This window comes from Porites lutea, chromosome 1, assembly GCF_958299795.1.
Source record: "Porites lutea chromosome 1, jaPorLute2.1, whole genome shotgun sequence".
Classification (NCBI taxonomy): domain Eukaryota; kingdom Metazoa; phylum Cnidaria; class Anthozoa; order Scleractinia; family Poritidae; genus Porites; species Porites lutea.
In genome coordinates, this window is record NC_133201.1 from 39,516,036 (window position 1) to 39,529,029 (window position 12,994).

At 38.8% G+C, this 12,994-nt stretch overlaps 1 protein-coding gene across 1 annotated transcript in view; it reads right to left on the bottom strand.

The window, feature by feature from the left end:
- The window catches only part of LOC140950154 (uncharacterized), a 28,489-nt gene that overhangs the window by 10,802 nt on the left and 4,693 nt on the right, over positions 1 to 12,994 (bottom strand). Inside the window, exons 2-6 of the mRNA XM_073399345.1 lie at positions 11,387 to 12,036; positions 9,196 to 9,249; positions 8,154 to 8,261; positions 6,410 to 6,490; positions 5,818 to 5,919 (exon numbers count right to left, since the gene is read on the bottom strand). Coding sequence (XP_073255446.1) covers positions 5,818 to 5,919; positions 6,410 to 6,490; positions 8,154 to 8,261; positions 9,196 to 9,249; positions 11,387 to 12,014 — 973 coding nt within the window. The 5' untranslated portion in view covers positions 12,015 to 12,036. The remainder of the gene's footprint in view (positions 1 to 5,817; positions 5,920 to 6,409; positions 6,491 to 8,153; positions 8,262 to 9,195; positions 9,250 to 11,386; positions 12,037 to 12,994) is intronic.

Genomic DNA, 12,994 nt, shown 5'->3' on the forward strand with positions numbered 1-12,994 from the left:
TCGTCATTCCCACCTCCGTGTGATTAGAAATCCTCGCAAAGATCCATAAAGGACACTACAGGATTGCAAAATGCCGAGAGTGTGGTGCCACGGGAAAGCAGAGATGACCAGGAACTAGTGCAACAATCCAGAGATGTGCACTACACATAGACAAGAGGCCTAAACAGCATATTGCGGCACCTCTATTGCTCCTGCCAGAAGGTGGCTTCAGTCCTCCTCGAATTGAAAGGCATGGACTACCTGATACATGTAGCTTTTGACTACTTTTCAAGGTATGTAAAAGTGGCAGCCATGAAAAAAACAACAAGTCAACTGAGATCATTGGGGCACTGGGCGCCATATTTGCCACACGGTACAAGAGATCCCCGAAAAAGTGTGATCTGAACAAGTTTTTCAGTTTGACATATCAGAATTCACCAGTTGTTCCAAAAAGTAAATAAAGGATTTAAACACACCACTAGTACTCCCAGATTTTCTCCCAGCTGAATAGAGAAGTCAAGCGTAAAGTCTGTACAGCCAAGAACATCTTAAAAAAGAAAAGGACCCTGGAAAAGGGCTGCTCGCTTACAGATCAACGCCACCAGCATGCCAGTACCTTCCCCCCAAGCTGCTAATGGAAAGGCAGAACGGAAAAAGTGTACAAAAACATTTCACACTCAGCTTGATCCAAGGTGGCCTGATCTGCAATCACTGTGAGCAAAATGGACAATTAAGTACGCTAAAGCGCCTGCAGTCCTCTTTCAACAGCAGGCACAGAGCCCTTCCTTTGAACCCAACAGATTCCGGAACAGAAGTTTACATCAAGGACCTCCAGCACCTGGATATCTCGTAGTAATAGCTGCAGAGAAAGCTCACTTGTATGAGGTGACGACACTCACCAGCACCATAAGGAGAAGAAACTGTGTACACCTAACACCATTACCAAAGCAGAAACAGCACCAACCTACACCAAACAAGACAAACACTTCAACAACTGTCACAACAGACATTGCCGATGCTAAAGTACATTGTAAATCTACAAGCACTTACCCATAACAAAAAAAATACCAGTTGGGTAGAGAATTTTAAAAGGTGACATAATACTATGCTTATTGCATAGTTACATTTTTTTCAGTGAATACTCGAATGTATGGAGTATGTGGCGCTACTTTCAGCATTAGGATTTCTGACTTACAATACTGCATGTAGATATATCAGGTCATTAACTCCTCTACACATATTTTAACTTTAGGTCATCTGATTTGTAATTCCAGGATACAATACATTCACTCTTGTTTGTACCTCATATCAGGCAATGGTCACTTAGATCGATCCCCAAGCTGGCCAGAGTAGAGAGGTTCCCTATAAATTCTCAAGATGCAACTATTTTGTGATCTTATTTATACTTATAAAACGCTGGTCTACACCTTGATCATGGAGAACTCTTTTGCTTGAATCTAAAGCTTCACTTCTAGCACCTGCAGGATCACTGCTTGCCCCTAGCTGAACTTTAGATTTGCCTTAAAAACAAACAAACAAACAAACAAAAATATTCAATCATTTCCTATAAAATTATAACCAATCATTTCGGCAAAATTCATGCCCACTCCATAGCCTGGGGCCATGGCTCTTTAGTGAGGGAAAAGGACAAATAACAGGATGAGTTTGAAGAAAAAGGTAAACTGAAGGGGGGGGGGGGGGGAGGGGAGGACTGAGGTGGGGAAGAAAGTTGATTTCTTGCAATCTAATTTGATAGTTCATACTTGTTGTGCCATCTTTTGACTCGAATACTCGATTTGGGTACTTTCACGCCAAAGGCGCGCGTGCGCGAGTATATTTTCCCATCTCATATTTTTGGCATTTTGTAGTCCAAATAGACTTCTTTAGCTTGTATGTTTTGTTTTCCGAATAGAGGACCCAGAGGAACTTGACCCTTTGTCTCTTCATAAGATTGTTCGTAGTTATGCCGTGAATAAGATATAATTAGAAAGAAACAGTTCTCTAGAGTATTATCACATGACCTGTGTTGGGAAAACAAAACATAGAAGCTAAAGAGGTCTATTGCTCGAACTCCTTCCTCGTCTTTATGGTGAATATCATGAAAGATAACCGCCTTAACTCGAAAACGGTCACCTACGCCGAGAGTATAATCATGTATACTTTGATCTACTAGCTTATCAGTTTAAAAAAAATTATAAAAAAATGGCAAAAATCCGAATGTCGGTTTGTAAAATGGTCATCGAGAAATGAAGATTTTGAAGACAAGAAATGAAGGGAAAGACTGAAAAGACTAAGAAAGACTGACTGCAAAGACTGAAAGCAGCTAAAGGCTACGTGCAAAAGAAAAACTTGGCAAGGTAGCCTCAACAGTTAGCAAGCCTAGTCTGGAGCAGGTTTAAGAAAGGGAAGGTTGGAGGCGTCTGGTATGGCAAAAAAAGCTCTGCTCAGTCCACCAAGCACCGTTAACGTTCAGCGCACTCGTCTTGAATTTGTAAAGATATACTAAAGCCTCACTGTGGAAAGGCTTTCTTTTTTGGATGAACGCCCAAAATACATATACATATGTTTTTTTTCAACTGCGTAATCTAAGAAATGATATTGTTTGGGGGTCGAAAAGGCTCTTCCGTACCAGGTGATAAAAAACCTCAAAATGGATCATCTGGGCCTCTACCGGCGCTACATGACTTATCCAACTCGATGCCGCAACGTGTTTACGGAATGTGATAAAAAACAAAGGGCATGCTGGTTACTGAACTTCTGAATACAAGTACCCGATAGAGCAATAAACATCTTTTAGAAATTTCATGTAAAAATAAAGTTTTGATCAAAAGTTGTAGCGCATGATATTAGAGGAACGAACTTTTGGGACACCCTGTAGTGCAGTGCAAATTTAACTTACTTCGAGTCATTGGGTAAGTTTCAATGAAATTTAGATCACTGGAAAGAAAATTTAGTTCGAGTTAGCGAGTCATCTGAGTAAAAATGACTGACAAGTGGGGAGAAATCTAAGGGAAATGGGAATTAAGGTTGATTTCCACTGACGCGTGTTTGGCTACGCACGTTAACGCACGTAAATTTTAATCAGACGTAAATAAAATAGAGGCAAGATAATGAGTGCTGAGCTTAAACGAGAAGTTGAGCGAAGTTTAATTTTACGCGTACGAGCGACCTTTCATGTATTGTCTCTATTTTATTTACGAACGTAAATTTTACGCACGTATGCACGTAAAAATTACGCGACACTGGAAATCAACCCTTAGTTCGAGTTATCGGGGTTCTACTGTAGTTGTTCTTATCTCTTACCATATTCTAATTCTAATTGTATAATCTGCAAAGGGTATATCCCATCACGGCTCAGTTATTCTGATGACATTCCTGTTTGATTCATCAGGAAAAGTTTTTGAAGAATACTTCTGGAGTAAAATAACACTGATCGACATTTATTAACCGGTATCTACCTTTGCAATAGCCAGTACATTCTATATTATGTACTAGTTATAGTTGTCACTAAATCTGCCCCCGACCTTTTAAAACCCGACTGAAGACTCCTTGTGGTTGTCCATGTATTTGCCATGAACCTTTGAAATGCAGTTTTCGTATTAGAGTTTCTGAGTGTAATTCTTTTGTTCTCTTTTGTGTTTTCTCAATTAGTACACTTTGTTTCCTGGGTTAATGAAAATCCTCATACATGACATGCCTAGGATGGACAATTGTTTTATATACATCTCATAATGAGTTCAACCAACACTGCAAATGTAATAGAACGCGTGTTAAACAGCAAAACCATCTTTAATTATCTATTTGTAACTAAATTTCCTATAACTAATGTGTCGAACGGATGCTTTGGTTTCGAGTGTGACATTCTTGAACGCAACGTCGAACGCAACTGATATAAATGATTTCGCAATGAAACTAACCCTACAAAAACATGGACCACTGTTTCAAGTTTCTCACCTTTGAGATATTTCCCAGTTCATTTTTTCTGGCATGTCCTTGTATCAAATAAAATAATCGGGATTTCGCAATAAACTAACCCTAAAAACACATGGACCACTGTTTATTAAACCCTGAATACCTTAATATAAAACAAAACCCGGTTATTTCACGATAGCACCTTTCTTGACTTTGACTGGGTTTTGAGAAATTTGAGCTATTCCTGATGTGGTTTGAATCGAGTTTGTCGATCCACGTTGACAAAACCAGTTCAAAGTTCTGTCGATCCACGTTGCTGATTTGTGTCTGACAAATCAAGTTCTTTAATACCAAACAATTACAGTACTGCTGAATAACTTTTTAACTCTATAGAAATATGTATCTCGCAATAACCTTCGCGAAACTCGGTTTGGTAACGGCACTCAAGTTAAGCCCTGTCGGTCGCGGTTACGAACTGGACGGGTGACCAACCGCGAATATCGTGTTAAAGGTCCATACGTTGTTCTTTCTTTTCTTCTTCTTCTTTTTTGCGTATTATGTAGTGTTATTGTTAACAGTGTCCTGAAAAGCACATTTAGCATTATTTCGCCGCCCGCATTTAGAAAAAGACAAAAACAAAGAACAAATATGGCCCGGTGCAGTTCGCCTGAAAATTATTATTATTCGGGCTGTAATACGGAGCTGAAACTTTGCAGACTTTGATCTATATATCTGCGGGGAAACCGGCAAACTAAGAAATCTGGGTTTTCGACAGTGTAAAACGATCATAATTCCTTTGATTCCAATCTCCTGTTCCTCTGTCTGTTGTTGTCGGCGTTGCCTTCGCTGTGCTCATCGATGTTCCTTCTACTCCGCGGTTTCTTGTTAACGTCTTCTCCTTCGTTGTTCACGCTGAATTTGAAGTCGGCGTTCTCGCTCTAGAGGAGTTTCGGTGGAAAATCTTCCCGGACGAGGATTTGGAGCCACTTGTTGTGCTTGTGTGCGACAATCGGCGAATGCGACTCGTTGACAAACCCAGTTTGCGCGGTTGCTGAGCCACGCGCACGCGCTGAAAATTAACCGGGACCACCGTGCGCGCCTAGTTTCATCAAATCGGGAAAGCTTCGCATATACTAACAGTAATACGATACTTCTTCTTCACGCGGGGGACATTAGGGTGCCTCCTCGGGTTCCGGCCTCTGGGCCGGAACCCTGCGGGGGCAAATATAATGATCTTTGTAAACATAAATCAAAATCCAATAATACAGTCGAAGCTCTCCTTGCGACCACTCTCGAAAGCGACCAGCTCTAGTTACGACCACCTTTGTGAAACCACGTTTGAACTGCGACTTACACTTTGTAATGAAAAGCTCTCGTTAAGCGACCAATCCCATAAGCGACCGCGATCACTTTTGGAATCATGTACTTAACTGGACCTTTCCTTTGTTTTTTAGCTCTCGTAAGCGACCACTCAGCGGCCACGTGACTCAGAGTCTTATTCATATAAATCAACACTTAAATGAAACTGCACAGTGCGCTAATGATCTAAAAAATTGGACGTAAAGTTTAGCTGTGTCTTTATCAGGTATAAAAGACACTCATTAAACATCAATTTCTTTTGTTTTTTTCTTCATGAATTATTAATGATTTTCTGAAGCTCTCGTAAGGGACTACACCGTATTGTTTACAATGCGGTCGCTTACGAGAGCTCATTCTCGACCAGCTCTAATTACGACCACTTTTTCGAATTTCTCAGGTGGTCGCGTAACTGAGAGCTTTGACTGTGTGTTCCATTGCGGACTTTCGCCAATTTCCCCGTATGGCTCTTTTTGTTGTTTTCTAAATACAACCCGATTAAAACGGCCAAGTGATTGACGCAGACACTGTTTATAGTCCTTAAGTGCAGAACTTATATGCAGATCTTACATGTTCCTTGATCATTGCTTTCTTGTCCCGCTGATGTCAAGGCATCTAACTTTTCTCTCATGGCTGTTATTTCACCTTTAATCTCCTCAAATTTTTCTCTGTCTGGGGATAAAAAATTTTAGCAAACTTCCGTTAGTTGAAAAATACTAAGTATTGAAATAGGTAATGGGTGGCGTGGTTGCCTAATGGTTAGTGTGAACTCTGGATCGAGAGTTCCAGGCTCAAGCCCTGAGGCAGTCACTGTGTTGCATTCAATGTGCCTCATTCCACATAAGTGTATACATGGGTACCAGGGAATTTAATTCTACGGGTAAACATGCCTTGGACTAGCATCCCATCCATGGGGTGGCAGAAAAAATTCCTCGCCGTGTCAATGAATACCGGGACAAGCCGGATGGCCAAGCTTGGCTCGAACGCACGGGATTAAAACTTGGGACCTTTTGTACCTGTAATCTCACGATTATGGGAAGTTTCCTAGCAAATCGCAAAGCCTGTTACTCTCTTCAAATTTTTCTGTGAAAAGAAGTAAATTCACTCGAAATCTCCATTGCTTGAAATACTACAATACTAATACTACCTATAGGCAAATTACCTTCATTTGCTGAAGTTCTCAATTTCTCGCCCATCCTTCCTAGTTCGCTTTTGATGTCTTCGAGGTCATCTCTGATTTTTTCTGGGGAAGACATTCATTGTAAGTCGAATAGTACAATTATAACTAGACTGCAAAGAAGTCGGTTTTTTCTCAAAATCGGTAAAGCGTAGTGTGCGAGCGAGCCTTTTTTAGTGCCTCGCTCCAGACCTTTTGTTTCCGCGCACTTGAATACGCAAAAATACGGACTGTTTTGCAGTCTAAATTATAACAAGAAAAAAGTATTGAGAAAGATTATTATCTCTTCAGCAAAAAAAACGTTCAGTGTCTTTTTAATTGTGTCATGCAGTAAATGAAATGAATTTTATGACTCAATATTTGTATTACAGTAGAGTTTGGCAAGTAGCAGCTTCCGTTACTTTCGGAATTAGCAGGCCAGAGGGGCCACAACCTTTGGGTGGCCGTAAATTTCAGATAACCGTTACTTTCGAATTAGCAGGCCAGAGGGGCCGCAACCTTTGGGTGACCGTAACTTTCAGATAACCGTTACTTTCGGATGGCTAAAATGTGACATTAATTAAGTAAAGAAATTGACCACGACTGCGCAAAAAGCATAATGTAGCTTTCATCCTCAGTGAATTCTCTCTGCTCCGTAACTTTAATTTCTCGACGTTCAGGATCATGTAAGAATACTCTTGCCTTAGTCCCACCAGAGACAAAAGGTAAGGTCCAGCCTATTGACGTTTAGCCTGTTCGCAGACCCTCCATTTTCTCTTTAGAGATCACTGAGCGCGCTTATGCAATTAAAAACCGCTGGTTCTTTTGACAAAATGGCCGGAGGGCAAGCTTGGCAAGAAATCTCTCCGGCGTCGATGAAAGGATACCATTACTGATCACTATTCACTCGTTTCTCAAATGTGGTATTGCCTTATTAACGACTGGGGCACGGTATAATGAAATTAACGTTAGTGTCAATTGGTCACTCCAGTGACAATGAGGACCTAATACGGTTCTATGACGAAAGCGACGAAGAATGATAAGTGTAAACCTACACATGTCGAAGAACAATGAAACCTAGATACTTTATGGCAACTTCGTTTGAAAAAACTTTCACCAGTACAATTGAAATGTTAGTTCTTGTTCAAATTATAACAATAAAGCTTGTTCGATATTAGGCACTGATGGATGGTACAGTAAATAAAGGCATATTGCTTCATAAAGGGCAAGAAAAGAGGAAAACTCTATGATATCAACAGATGAAGGGGAATATGTCCATGTACTTTTAGGGGCCAACGGATAAGAGAAACATTTATTTTCTCCCTTGAAAGGATATTTGATAAGTATAATGTTTTTTTTTATCAGACCCTTAAAGGACATCCGTACTTTTGCTATTTCTCTTGTCTCTCACTCATTCAGTTGCAATGTTGTGACTTGGTTGCTACAGGACTAAGGCCTTGAGTCAATTTTGCTCTTCATAAATTAACTGGACGCCTGTTTGTTACATGGCAAAAACGAAAAAAAGGAAAAGGAAAGTGTACTGGTCATAAGAGAATAAAAAGTAATAAACAGTTTGGAATACCGGGAAGAAAACAGTGACAGGCTAGCCAATCTATATAGGCTGAAAGCAGCTTGATGTAAAATTGTTTGTAAAAATTGAATGCGCAGGTTCGAATGTGACACAGCTTCTATAAGGTACAACCAAGGTGGCTGCTTGTCTTTTTATAACAAAGTTTATAACTACACATACCTTTTTCTTGGTTTTCTTCCTCTACCGGATCTGCTGTCAAACGTTCTAGCTTGTCCCTGATTTTTTTCTCACTTTCGAGGATCTGATCATTCATGTTCTTTAGCTGTTCTGTTCAATATCAACATTAAATATCCATTCACCATTTTTGCATTGCCCATAATGCATCTTGTTTGCCCCCCGCCCCCACCCCCCAAATTTTTCATAAGATGGGCTTCAATTTGTCTTGGAACGACTGTAACACCCAGGAGAAATTGGGAAAAAAAGGTTACACAAAATAAAGCAAAGCGCAAACAAAGTGTGTTATGAGCAATACAAAAGTTGCGAATAAACCCTATAGGTACATGCAATAAAAAAAAACATGTAAAAGTATCTTTACTGCTCAGCAGGCAAGTAGTGACAATAACACCTCAAAGGTTCGAGAGTTTCTTATCATGGGTGTGATAATGGGTGTGTGGTAACTTGATCCTTAAGTAGAGGAGGAGAAGGGGAGCGCGGTTACTCGGGAAATGCCACGTAACAAAAATAAAAAATAGAACCAATACAACAGAAACGACATCAGACTTAAAATCCATCCGAATAAAAATGAGATTAAAAATGAAAATTTAAGGAAACTTGACTCGTTGGCTTGGGGATAAGTAATGTATACGAAACGCAAACATCTTTAATTGAACGTCATAGCACACGTTCTTGAGTTATATTTGCATTATGATGAAAGGCAAATTTTGAGGTTCAATTTTATCCTTGTTCAAAATTTAGTGTTTCAAAATGGTAGTTTTTGTTTTAGTTCCAATTTTTGTGTATGGTAATGTACATGTACGATACTGAGCTTAAAACAAAGAAAATGCAAATTGATCAGGCTAAATGGCAACATGTTTTTTCACTACAGGGGGGATAAAGAGTTAAGAAGTCTACCATACTGATTGTAATAACGACTGAGAGTTCTCCCCCCCCACCCCCACCCCAACGGACCAAGTCACCTTAAAGAAGGTCTCTTAATTTAACTAGAGAACTGATTATTTTACCCTTTTAATGGCCAACATACCTTCAAGTTTGTCTCGTGAGTTATCGTTGTCTTTCTTCAAATCCTTCAACAATCCTTAAATGAAAAAATAGGTAGAATAAGAAGTCAGCTACTACAAGTGGAGCAAACACAGTTTAAGTTGCTCTTTACTAAATGTTTGAGAAGTTTAAACACCTTAACTCTGCACACTATTATGGGGGTCTAAATAACAAAATCTGATTTGATCTCCAAACATTGAAAGTGATTTAGGTGGGTACTAAGGTTTGTCTTATGTAGTTATTTCTGTTTTGTGGATTAAAACTTGCCTCAAAGTCTCGACATTTTTGATTTTATTACTGTATTCGCAACCCCTTCCTGATATAATAAGTTGAACATGCTGGAAAACGAGACTGCATTACTTGCAAAGGTCAAAACTACGTCATAGACATTAGTAATGTATTGCAGATTTAGATCCCTTTATTGGGTTCCTTAATTTTTCAGTTGACTACTCTAAACAGCCATTTTTAATAGCAAAAACTATTAACTATAAACTGTAAATGAACCCTCAAAAGGGTTAATAATAATAATTAATAATAATTAATTTAATGGTCAGATGACATAAAATTTTGTTGAGCTCATAAAACTCCACGTCAAGCCGTGTCTACAATTTAAAAAGTTGATGGCACCCCCATTGTTCCTGGCAGAAGATGGCTTCAGTCCTCCATGAATTGAAAGGCATGGGCTACCTGGTAGCTTTTGACTACTTTTCAAGGTATGTGAAAGTGGCAGCCATCGAAAAAACAACAAAGTCAACTGAGATCATCAGGACACTGAGGGCCATAACTGCCACACAGTACAAGAGAATCCCGAAAAAGTGTGATCTGAACAAGGATTTCAGTTTGAATTTGCCAAGTTTGCCAAGTAATAACTAAAGGATTTAAACACGCGAATCTCCTGCTCTCCCGTATGGGTCACCATATCTCCTGGATAAAATCATCTTTTGAGCTTTTCCGTGCCTTAGTTTGAGAGTCAGCCCATTTTTAGCTCAAAACTTGAATTTTTCTTATTCGCCGTAATGTTTCTGGGGCATTTTTGCACACATTTAGTCACTGACAAAGATTATTTCTGGCATCAAAATGATGAATTTTTATAGTATGTACTTCATGTAAGAGTTCATATAATGTCGTAAGTCATTCCCATTGGGGGCTGGATCAATTTGTTGAAGGGGGGTCCATTGAAATTCTGGGGGAAGGGGGTGATAAAAAGAGAGTCTCCAGATTTTAGATCTCCAGAGGTTGGCATCTCTCCACTTTGTCCTATATACATATTTTAACTACAGTTGATCTGATTTGTAATTCCAGGACTGATCTGTGATCTTATCCACTCAATCTTGGTTTTTCAAAGTCATTACAGTCTACTCATCATGACGTATGTGTTGCACAGCACGTGTTTTATCACTGGTTAAAAATGTTTACGCTTCATGCTCGAATTTCAGCTAATGATAAAACAATTCTGTTCTTATTTTGAACATTACTTAAACTGATTCCTATAACTGAAAACTCCCTATCACTTGTCAGTCAGGACAATCTGCATCATCTGCAGCTATGGCTGCCCTTTTAGTTAAATGACATTTGAATCTGCATATTAGCACATCTTTTTTACTATACTTGTAATAATAATTAGTTATTCTTTAGTTTATCTGTATTCATTATTTTTTTATTGTAAATAATAAATTATTACTATTTATCATTGTCTGCATTCTAAATTATGTTACAAGATGCTCAATAGTGGGAACACAATAAAGTCTATTCTAGTAATGGTATTTCTTTTATCCACAATAAAAATCTTGGTGCATTTTCAACTTTACTTTACTTCAACTTATGTATCACTTAACCACATTTGCAATGGCATTTTATAACTTTTTTATAACTTCTTTACGCAATTGCATAAGTTGCGTTCACTGCGACGATCATTTCTTCATTTTCATTTAATTTCCGCAGTTCATATATGATTTCTTTCATATATCATTAACATAAATTCGAGAATATTCTAAATATCAGTTTTTGTTGGAACTAAGCAACATTAACTTTGTGTGAACCTTCCCTGTCTTCAAAATGATTCGTAGCATCCCTATTTTAATTTTTTATTTTGTATTTGGAATGTTCTTTTCACGTCCACAATTAGCCTAATACTCTGACTCTTACATATAAAGTTCGATCATTCATTTGATTACCTTCAATCTCATCAAGTCTGTCCTTGCTGCTATCATCATCTTTCTTCCACTCCCTCAGTAATTGTTGGTAGTGTTGCTCAATGACAGGATCCATGCTTTCAGTCTTCAGTCTATTGATAGCGGCGGAATCTGCACCCAGTCCTACCAGTGCATAACTTATATCCTGCCAATAGGAATTAAATGTGGCATCATCCACAGATGCATGGCTGGCATGTCCATAGACATGGTTTCTGTAATACTTCACCCTAGCTATGTTAGCTTCAGCACTTGTATCTCCAGCAGGTGGGAGATTATCCCAACCAGTGGTTGGAGCAATCAAGCCACATACATTCCTTAAGAGCAACATCAGAAGTGTGACGTCAAAATCTTTCGAAGATACGGATGAAGGTGAAGGAGGATACAGCTTGGCCCATTGAGTGGGATTAAGAATTCTCTTCTTTCTAAGTGTCTGCAGTATTGGGTGTACAGGAGGCTTTGTTAGAACTCCATGTAGTCCTGCTGGTGGGTGAATGCTGTCAAACTTGTTTCTCAATGCTTGGGATCCTACATCCACCAGGAGACGACACAGACGAGCATAATTTGTTGTTTCCTTGGTAGATGCATATGAAGGTATAGCAGCAGAAGCCATGTTGCAAATTTAATTTTGTACACTGTAAACCATTAAAAATAAAATAAAATAATTACAATAGATAAATGGGTAACCATTATGTAATAGGCACAAGGAGTGTAGCACATATGCATATATTTACAGCACTTATAAAAGAAAATTGAGTCATAAACCCAAAGGGATTAGTTACACAGGGTACAAATTAAGCTAAACAAGGATTCCACTCCATGGTGGATGCATAAGTTAGCTGTAAACTATTTTTAAAAAATTAAACAATTACAATAGGAAAATGGCCACAAGGAATGTAGCACAGCTATAACTTCAAGGATAAAATTCCCATTTATTTTGTTTCACTGAATATTACTGTATGCATGCATGTTTAGAGCACTTAGAAAAGGACATTAAGCCATACACCAAAAGTTTTAAGTTATGCAGCGTACAAAAGTAAACAAAGATTCCATAGATTAAGACAAGCATTTTTAACCAGTGCAAAAAGTGCCTCCAGATGGCCTGGGCTACAAGGCTACAGTCATAAACTTAACTGTCTTAAAAACGTAAACCACTTGCAAAACTGTATTTAAAAAACAGCAAACTTAATGGACTACAGTATTTCTCAATTTCATATCTTTGATTGGTTTAAATAGGAAATTTAATTCTCCTCCAACTCCCCTTTTTATGGAATTTCAAAGTTTCATTTTCGGTGTGCTTTGAGCGCCAGAATCATCTTCCTTTTCTGTCCAGTTGATTATGCCTTTTTTAGCTTCCTCACAAACACTCAGGGGAGAGGAAACTACGAAAGGAGACAAAGAATGTTTGTGTAGGAGGCTTGGAGCTATAACTTACTGTTTTAGAGGGTCCCCAACAGGTTTTTCTGGATCCAGGATAATTTCCCTCATTTGAGGCTTAGGATTCAGGATTTTAAAGCAAAATAGGGGCGAGATTCTGGATCAAAGTCTGTGCAAAAGATGGGATGCCAAAAACAACCCTTGAGATCATGGTAT